Source organism: Centruroides vittatus, unplaced genomic scaffold (genome assembly GCF_030686945.1).
Source record: "Centruroides vittatus isolate TY-2023 unplaced genomic scaffold, ASM3068694v2 contig_1112, whole genome shotgun sequence".
Taxonomy (NCBI): domain Eukaryota; kingdom Metazoa; phylum Arthropoda; class Arachnida; order Scorpiones; family Buthidae; genus Centruroides; species Centruroides vittatus.
In genome coordinates, this window is record NW_027120714.1 from 1040299 (window position 1) to 1051245 (window position 10947).

A 10947-nucleotide genomic window follows, 5' to 3' on the forward strand; every position below is an offset into this window, starting at 1 on the left:
TTAGCAATTTACTTATATGGTTTCATGGAAAATGATTTCTTGAAAGTTAACTTGCTTTCTTGTGTTTGTATGTGTATATGTATATAAAATATGTATTATTTTTCTTTTTAGAAGAGCTACAACAGAAAGATCATTTAGTAGGTTGAAAGTAATCAAAAATTATATGCAAAATTATAAAATCACAAAAACTGAGAGATTGTTCTGTTGAGCTTTTGCATTTTTAAAAACCTAGCTTTTAAAAATGCAATGGCTCAGAAATTAGATTTAAATAAAACTGTTGTCTGTCTTTGTTTACTAAAAAAACAATGTAAAATGTTTTTTTAAATGTTCCCATTTACACAGTCTAAAACAGTACACAGATTCTTTATAACACAACAACAACAAATTTGAACTTTAATTTCTTCACAAGCGAGCAACACTCGGGCACCCGAAATTAATTCAAAAATCACAACACTGGTTCTTTACCTCCCGCCTTGAACCTTCTAGGGTTCAACACGTTACACACATACAAAACAAAACATATTTTTTCTTTTTTACAAAACACAACTTCAGTTCTCCAAAGGTAAAACACAAATTTTAGATACACTTCGCTTAAATATACCATTTTTTGTTTTTACACTCACAACTCTTACTTTACCATCAGATCCTGGGAAAACTTCTATAATTCTTCCCACTTAAAGATACATATATTATCTTCCTTGATAATGACTGATGTCCCTATCTTAATATTATCTTTTTCAATCATCCACTTATTCTGTTGTTGTAAATTATTTATGTATGTATTAGTCCACTGTTTCCAAATGAAAACAAAACACCTTGGTATTTCCAGCAAACAAGTAAAATTTAATAAAATAAAAACGTTTTCGACTATTTTTAATAGTCCTCTTCAGTTACTCTTTAAATTGAAAATGGAACAATTCTTTAAACAGAATTAGAACAAAAAATAGAATGCCAGCAATAACATAATTTAAATTTAAAAAATAAAATAAAAATAACATGAAATAAAAGTAACATAAAAATAGTACAAATTAAACAGTAAAATAAAACAAAGTATTAATATAATTAAATGTAGTAAAAAGATTTCCATGCACTAGATAGACTATCAGCATCTCTATGGTTGATGCAACCTTTGGTATTATGTGCCTTGTAAATCTCGAGTTTTTCAATGTATTTAATAAAATGTTTGTTAGTGGCAGTCTTAATTATGGAAGCTTTATCCCAATAAATATTGATATCTTGTTCTTTTGCAAAGGCTGCTAGTACAGTACTGTCCAAGTGTTTAGTAATTGAATATTTATGCTCCTGCAACCTCTGTTTTAAAGACCTCATGGTAGCACCAACATAAACTAACTCTGAATTAAAACGGTAGTCAGTTAATGGGATTGAATATACTCCTGATGTGTTGTTTCGATTTAGTTTCAACTTATCGTTCCGTAGAATTCTGTAAATCGTAGGATTACGTCGATAGATCATTTTAACATTGTTCTTGCGAGCTATTTTCTTAAAGATGGAATGTAGGAAAGGAATATAGTTGAGAACTACTTTTCGGTCTTGGCTGGTGGTAGTAGGATGTTTATTTGTTGGGTTACAAAATTTATCAATAAGAGCGTTAATCTCCCGTAAATGATATCCTTGTTGTACAGCTATTGTGCGTATGTAATTTAGCTCTCTATATGTGTCATAAATACTTGTACAGTGGGTATAGGCCCGTTTTATCCAAGATCTAAAGGCTGCATGTTTAAAGTTGCTGGGATCGAAAGAATTCTTTGGAATAATAATAGGAAGATAGCTAGGCTTTCGATAAATGTTCGTCCATATTTCACCAAATTTACAAGTGATGGATAGATCCAGGAAGTTTACATTCAGGTCACTTTTTTGTTCCAATGATAGCGTCAAACCATATGGGTTGTTATTCATTTTGTTAAGGAACTCGCTAGCGTTATTAATATTCCTCCAAATGATGAACACATCATCCACATATCTTGCATATAAAATTATGTCGTTGTTGAAGATAGGCAGTACTTTATTTTCTAAACGTCGTAATACTAGTTCACATAAAACTGGGGATATTGGGCTCCCCATTGGAACTCCTCGTTGTTGTAAATATGTGTTGCCTTCAAATGCAAAAAACGAAGTATAACAAATTAGGTGTGCGAGTTCTAATATGTGTTCATGAAATTTTGTAGCATTATTAACATTCGTAAAAAGGAAATCTCTTATCTCGCAAAAACAAGGTGGTAATTTTATAGATGGAAATAATGCTTTAAAATCCATTACGGTCATAAATTCATTGTCTTCTAGGCTAATATTTCTGAGCATATCCACCAGTTGAATAGAGTTATTAATAGTATACGGGTGATCTTGAAGTCGTGGCTGGATAAATCTAACCAGTTGTTTCTCAAGTTCAAACGTAGGGGAGCCACATTTTTCTATAACAGGTCGTATCTGACAGTTAGGTTTATGGGTTTTGCCAAAAGCGAAGATTCTCGGTGTTCTTGGTGCTTGTACGACAGAGTTATGCATACATAACTTGCGAGCTAAGGGAGTTGAAACGAATTTTTTAACTCTCTGTTGTAGTGATTCTAAATATTTGTCAGGAGCACGTTGGCATTCGGTGTCCCTGATGTAATCCTGCAGTTTATGGTTGTAGGAATCTCTTTTAAGGAGCACTACTCCTTTGGACTTATCAGCCTTGATAAGCACTACTCTTATTTGTATGTAGCCATTCTTTGGCATTTTTAATGCAATTCTACAACAGAGAGTTAAAAAATTCGTTTCAACTCCCTTAGCTCGCAAGTTATGTATGCATAACTCTGTCGTACAAGCACCAAGAACACCGAAAATCTTCGCCTTTGGCAAAACCCATAAACCTAACTGTCAGATACGACCTGTTATAGAAAAATGTGGCTCCCCTACGTTTGAACTTGAGAAACAACTTGTTAGATTTATCCAGCCACGACTTCAAGATCACCCGTATACTATTAATAACTCTATTCAACTGGTGGATATGCTCAGAAATATTAGCCTAGAAGACAATGAATTTATGACCGTAATGGATTTTAAAGCATTATTTCCATCTATAAAATTACCACCTTGTTTTTGCGAGATAAGAGATTTCCTTTTTACGAATGTTAATAATGCTACAAAATTTCATGAACACATACTAGAACTCGCACACCTAATTTGTTATACTTCATTTTTTGCATTTGAAGGCAACACATATTTACAACAACGAGGAGTTCCAATGGGGAGCCCAATATCCCCAGTTTTATGTGAACTAGTATTACGACGTTTAGAAAATAAAGTACTGCCTATCTTCAACAACGACATAATTTTATATGCAAGATATGTGGATGATGTGTTCATCATTTGGAGGAATATTAATAACGCTAGCGAGTTCCTTAACAAAATGAATAACAACCCATATGGTTTGACACTATCATTGGAACAAAAAAGTGACCTGAATGTAAACTTCCTGGATCTATCCATCACTTGTAAATTTGGTGAAATATGGACGAACATTTATCGAAAGCCTAGCTATCTTCCTATTATTATTCCAAAGAATTCTTTCGATCCCAGCAACTTTAAACATGCAGCCTTTAGATCTTGGATAAAACGGGTCTATACCCACTGTACAAGTATTTATGACACATATAGAGAGCTAAATTACATACGCACAATAGCTGTACAACAAGGATATCATTTACGGGAGATTAACGCTCTTATTGATAAATTTTGTAATCCAACAAATAAACATCCTACTACCACCAGCCAAGACCGAAAGAGTAGTTCTCAACTATATTCCTTTCCTACATTCCATCTTTAAGAAAATAGCTCGCAAGAACAATGTTAAAATGATCTATCGACGTAATCCTACGATTTACAGAATTCTACGGAACGATAAGTTGAAACTAAATCGAAACAACACATCAGGAGTATATTCAATCCCATTAACTGACTGCCATTTTAATTCAGAGTTAGTTTATGTTGGTGCTACCATGAGGTCTTTAAAACAGAGGTTGCAGGAGCATAAATATTCAATTACTAAACACTTGGACAGTACTGTACTGGCAGCCTTTGCAAAAGAACAAGATATCAATATTTATTGGGATAAAGCTTCCTTAATTAAGACTGCCACTAACAAACATTTTATTAAATACATTGAAAAACTCGAGATTTACAAGGCGCATAATACCAAAGGTTGCATCAACCATAGAGATGCTGATAGTCTTTCTAGTGCATGGAAATCTTTTTACTACAATTAATTATATTAATACTTTGTTTTATTTTACTGTTTAATTTGTACTATTTTTATGTTACTTTTATTTCATGTTATTTTTATTTTATTTTTTAAATTTAAATGATGTTATTGCTGGCATTCTATTTTTTGTTCTAATTCTGTTTAAAGAAGTTGTTCCATTTTCAATTTAAAGAGTAACTGAAGAGGACTATTAAAAATAGTCGAAAACGTTTTTATTTTATTAAATTTTACTTGTTTGCTGGAAATACCAAGGTGTTTTGTTTTCATTCTGTTTATATTCCAGTAAGTGTTTTATTTTATTGTTTCCAAATGATTTGAGTCATTTTTGTTACACGTTGCCAGTGTGAAAGTCTACTATCTGAGAGATTTGAGATCAATGTCTGATATAGTGTCAATTGGTCTACCTATAAGGAGGTGATAATTTTGCATTTGTCACAAATCTCAGGCACCAAGCCACGGTTCACTGAAGTTTAACAAATGATGTTATTTTAGAAATGACAGGCAGCTCTTCTATGCTTGTGCCAACACTACAAGTAGCATGTTTACGCACCTCCCTTAATGCTGCATCACAAATAGATATATTCTTGGTGAATGGGATGTCATAGGATAGCAGCCATTCTGGGCCATTCCACCATAAGTCATGTATTACAAGTTCTGAAGGTAAAAGTCCACATGATGCACAATCTGCAGGATTCTTGTTTCTGTCAATGTAATTCCAATTTTCTGCAGGCAAAATAGATTAAATCTCTGATACTCTATTGGTGACAAATACTTACCACCTAGAAAGCTCAGCCTTTAACCAAGAGAGCACTATGGTTGAATCACTCCATGCAAATATAGAATTAATCTCAATCTGAAATGCACCTTGTATTGCTTGCACCAAATGAACTAATAAAACTGCTGCACATAATTCCATCCTTGGAATTGAAATAGGTTTTAACGGTGCTATACGAATCTTCGATGTTAACAGTCTAACCCAAACATTAGATTCATCTGACGATCGCACGTAAACAACTGCTTCATAGCCCTTTTCTGATGCATCACAAAATGCATGAAGATCAACGGTGTAATTAGAAGATCATCGTGTAATTAGGTAACAGCATTTATCTTGGAATTTGAATGTACCTCAACTGTCCTAATTCTTTACAAATAATCTTCCAATTATGATCAATACATGGAGGCAAAGGTTCATCCCAAGATAGTTTAATCCTCCAGATTTCTGGCAGTAACATCTTAGTTAATATTACAAAGGGGGAAATCCACCCCAATGGGTCAAATAACCTCGCAATAGATGACAAAATTGTTTGCTTAGTTGAATTACACAGATGATGTTTGAACTCAAAGTTACATATAAAAATATCTTCTCTGGGATGCCACTCTAGACCTAGAATTTTTATCACCTTAGTTTAATACATTCACACCAAACAGGATGTCTATATTCCTTGACATGTAAAAGAAGGGATCGGCCAAAATAAGATCATTAAAATCATTGCAAATATCTGATGGTAACGAAACATATGGAAGTTTTCCTGTGACTCTTTCTATTACAAAGGCAGAAGTAGAAGCACGCAGTTTACTTTTAAAATGTGAAGTGAATATCAATTCAACCTCCTCATTGCTCATAGTGGTGAATGCGCCTAGACATGAAACCAATATTGTACTGCCCCTTACATTTAATCCTAATTTTGTCACACACTCTTTAGAAATAAATGATCTCTGACCTCCTGAATCTAATAAATATCGACAACCTACCCATTTGTTGTTAGAATTTAAAACCTTAATTTGAGCAGTACATAATAGAACTTGGTTGCTTACATTCTTTTTGACCCTCCTTCATATTGTGAAGCAGAAATTGAAGTGGTTGACTTACAAACTGTCCCTTTTGTCATCTCAGGAATAGCTATACTTGAATTCATGGATGGACGGCTTGTTTGTGGATTTGACTCAGAGTCTACATTAGAGATGGAATTTCTTTTCCTTCCATAACACAAGAGTGAGTTGTGTTGTCTCTTGCAGTTTAAACAAGAAACATTGACAGTACAATTTCTCACACTGTGATTTTTTGACAAACAATTAAAACACAAACCTTTCCTTTTTGCTAACTCTATTCTGTCCTGTACCTTAAGCTTCTGAAATTTTGCACCTTTATATAATGAATGGTCTCCCTTACAGCATGCACATTGTCCCTTCATTTGAGAAGCGAGAGATGTAACCTTAGGCATGAATCTTTTATTAGTCTGAGTTTTGGTTGGCTGTACAGTTCTAACATGACCCTTCAAAAATTCTAATAAGTCATTGAATGGAGGAATATCATCACCCTTAAGTGAGTGTTCCCACCAGCCTCTGGTTGTTGCATCCAATTTAAATTGAATAATGAACATAAATAATATGCTCGAGAACTCATCCATATTAAAATTTAGAGCTTCTAAGGATCGAATACACTCTGTAGTCGAGTCAACAATATTTAAAATCTGTACCACATTTTCATAATTTAATTTTGGCAAACTCAATATCTTCTTAATTAATGACGCTACCAATTCTCTTTTCTGAGAATACTGTTAGGAAAGTAGTTCCCATGCAATTTCAAAATTTTGATCACAAATGGATAGGGATTGTATAATTTTTAAAGCTTCTCCTCTTAATGAACACTTTAGATACTGTAGTTTCTGAGCACCTGATAATTTTCCATTGTTTGTAATAGCTGCTTGGAACAGATCACTGAATGGCAGCCATTCCTCAAAGTTGCCACTAAATGAGGGCAACGTCAATTTAGGTAATTTTAAATCTGATATTTCACTAGCTTTATCAACGCTGGAGATACTATTACTATTTTTCAAGTTTAGATTTGTTGTATCTCACTAATATCAACTCATCAATCGAATTTTGTACTATTTGACTTTCCTCCTCAATATATTGTTCGAATTTGTCCTCCTTACAAATATCAAACACTTCCTTTTTAAGTCATTAGCAATAACACCCAATTTCGAACAGTACAGATCAAGTTGCACACTATCTGAATCTTCAACATTCCCCAGAATTTTTTCCCTTAATTTAGTAAGACTACTCTTGGCAACTCTCTTTTTTATAAACAACATTTTTAGGTCCATTTTTAATAAACTAGAAATATCGTACCCGAACACCTTTAACTAAAACAACAGTCCAACGGCCAACTCTTGAAGTAGACCTCCAACTGAAAGTTTGTCTCTATCCACTTTACTCCATTGCACTCAACACTATCCTTATCCCATCCGCACTGCACTCAACGTTATCCTCATCCTATCCGTCTCGACAAACCAGAAAATGATGTAAAATGTTTTTTTTAAATGTTCCCGTTTACACGGTCTAAAACAGTACACAGATTCTTTATAACACAACAACAACAAATTTGAACTTTAATTTCTCCACAAGCGAGCAACACTCAGGCACCCGACAATTAATTTAATAACCATGACACTAGTTCTTTACCAGCCACACAGCTACACACTTTGGTCAGCACTGACCGGACAAACCAAAGGGAATGTACAATTTCTCCCTCTCTAGGGGGAAGATCTCACCCCGCATTCTTAAGTCTACAGTTACATAACACACCTGACACGTGTGACAGAGCTGTGGACTCTGTACATCAACGCTAGATAACATAAACACACCTGACACGTGTTACAAAGTTGTTTAATTGAATATCAAACTTAACAGGCTAGAAAAGCTTAAATTGGATATTTTATTAGTTTTTTTTCTAATAAAAGTTTAAAAATAAATATATTCTCCAATTCTTGTTATTGTAAAACTTATCATTGGTCTGGTTGCAAGTTGATAACCTATCATCATTCCTATTTTATTTTATTTTGGCTCAAACTGTTTGAACCTTGTACAAGATGATCTAATTACTTACCTTTAGTCCAAATTATACCCTTTTGCAAAATCTATTAGTTTTTTAGAAAATACTATGCAACCTATTCTTAATTAATAGCATAACAGATATAACTTAAACACAAGGATATAAATAAAACATGATTATAAAGTCAAGTTCACTTGTGATTAATGAGAAGTTGGTTTAACTTTGACAACCATTAAAATTTAATGACAAAAACCAGACTTTTGTCATTACTTAAAGAATTTAGAGTTGTTTTCATTATTAAAATTTAAATACTATAATTGCTTATTTTACTCTGTATTTATGCATTCTCATGAAATGTAAAATACACTATAGTTATTATAAAAATACAACTTTCATTTTTCAATTTAGAAAATGAAAGTTGTATTGGTAAACCCAAACAAATTTTTGCAGGTGCTTTAACCACTGTATACCCATCTCTTCTTCCAGATAAATTTCTATTATTCCAAATAAAGCATAATTATGACCCAACACTTTGCCTAAACCCAAAAAATGAATGTGATAGGCAGGCACACACATGTTAGAGACTGTCCGTTAATTACACTATAGTTTTTGAGCCACTTTTGACCTCCTCCCTTTCTGTTAAGCTTGCCAATTCTTAAAGATTTGATTCCAAGAATAAAAAATTTGGAAGCACTTTTAATTCTCAGCAATATTAAGTTAAAATGCTGATGCCTATAATTTAGTCCATTTTAATACATACACCAAAGGTTGATTGTCTTGTCAAGTAAATATAAAAGGAATAAGCCTCAATTTGGAAGTCAGAGAATTTAAAAATTGTTGCCAAATTTAGGGAGTCTCCTAGAGGATCTGGAAGACTTGGCAACCCTACTTCCTGTTGTGTGCAAATGTACTTTATACGAAACTCCTCCCTTAAACTGTAGACATAATCAATGCTAGGAATTAATTATGTCTACAGTATGTATAATATTATAACACAATTACCTGATATTGTGTTATAATATACACAACAGCAATACTAAGTATATAACATACAAACTTCAAACAGAAAAGCAAGACCAAAAACAAAAGAAACTAGTCACATGGTAGTCAAAATGACTGCACAGGCTGCATAATAGTCAAATAGGCCACAGATAAAATGAAAGAGACCTGAATCAAACAAATCAATAATGATAAAATAAACACATTCTTTATTTGAAAGGGAGCAGCTAGACAGATCTGGCCATTATGGATAAAGGGGAGATGCACTGCACTAAACTAAAACATGAAACATCATTTTGACTGACTTGTGACCTCAGAAAAATTTGGTTTGTTTTATGATGCTAAAAACATATTAAAATCAGCTATTAGCATTAAATGTCTTGTTTGATTTAAAAATAATTTATTAATTATTATATTTAATTAATATTTGGAGACAAAGTTCGCCCATGTTGTTATTATATTGTGATTAATAATTACACAAAATGGCTCAATTGTTTAAAACAAAAAACGAATTTGACACATGTATGACTAATGAAAGACAATAGGTTCACTTAATTCATTAATCCTAAAAATCTACATCATACATTTAATTTAGGCCTATGATGAAGTCAAGAATGTTCATCATTTATTCAGCATGCTCAACAGTATTTAATTTGTTGATTATATTACTGATTCTCTAATAAACTTTTATAAGGAAGAGAAAGGACTGATAAAGATATAATGTTACATGCATCACAATTTATTTTCGGTAAGCAAGATGATATTGTTATCAGAAAAACTTAATTTAATAAACAGGAGAAAACAAGAGTTATCTTTATGCCAAACTACTTTTTCTTCTTACATATAATACACAAAATAATCAGTAATCCGTATTACTAATATACTATAAAATTATTGTTCTAATGAAAATCATGGAAAATTCAAAACAAATAATTTAACAGTGAAATACTAAGAAAACTTGACTGAAATATGTTTATTGGAACTGAAACTATAAATCAGATATACTGAGTGCTATTGTATTTATAAGATTCATCTTTAGGAGTTTACAGTATAATGTATCTTTTATATATTAAAAAATATATTCAGTAAAGTTTTTAAATATGATTTAGAAAAATTCATTTCAAGATAATTAAAAAAACATGTCAACTGAAAAAAGAAATTATACAGAATGCAATAATTTGTGATTTGTCAGATACATTACTGTCAGATAAGTGCTATAATGAGAGAAAGAAATACATCCAAACAGAAGAAAAACAGGTTAATGTTACCTATGGTTCCAAGATGGCGGCTCATCTCTGATTCCAGCAAATAGAAGGAAAACAGTGGGGACGCACGTTCTAACCTAACCTAACCTATTCTAATAAATTACCATAATTATTACCAACAAAATTATTAGAATAGAATAGGTTAGGTTTAGAACGTGCGTCTCCACTGTTTCCTTGCTGGAATCAGATGAGCCACCATCTTGGAACCATAGGTAACATTAACCGAAAAACATTTTGCTTAAAACTGAAATTAAATTGTTTTTAAAATACATTTCACTTATATTGTTTCTATTGCTGTAATTATTATTACAAGGAGTATAGAATGATGATAAAATACCTACATATGCTAGTTGAAAATGATCTCTTTTCCTCTTTTTTTATCTCCCACATACCTAATTTTTCCTGTATTTTTCTAGAATTCAACACTTATGATTGAAAATTATTAAAACTGTCTTTGATAACTGTTTCAAGGTCTTCAATTATTGTAAAATTGTAAAAAACATTTCTTGACTATGTTCAAAAGCAAATCATCACATGTCAAAGGCTGAATTTTGAAGAGAAACTTTTCAAGATGTTCCCTGATTAGT

The 10947-nt window shown here is 32.2% G+C and overlaps 2 protein-coding genes across 3 annotated transcripts in view; both read right to left on the bottom strand.

Moving 5' to 3' along the window:
• The window catches only part of LOC136976813 (zinc finger protein 62 homolog), a 56756-nt gene that overhangs the window by 40443 nt on the left and 5366 nt on the right, over positions 1 to 10947 (bottom strand). The gene's annotated exons all lie outside the window — the stretch shown is intronic.
• LOC136977234 (uncharacterized) lies at positions 1063 to 2736 on the bottom strand. Its single transcript, XM_067272706.1, has one exon. It carries the CDS (start codon positions 2734 to 2736, stop codon positions 1063 to 1065), a length of 1674 nt encoding a protein of 557 aa, XP_067128807.1.

What these genes read in the sequence shown, in the direction of transcription:
- LOC136977234 (XM_067272706.1), bottom strand. Translation starts at nt 2,736, where the DNA reads ATGCCAAAGAATGGCTACATACAAATAAGAGTAGTGCTTATCAAGGCT.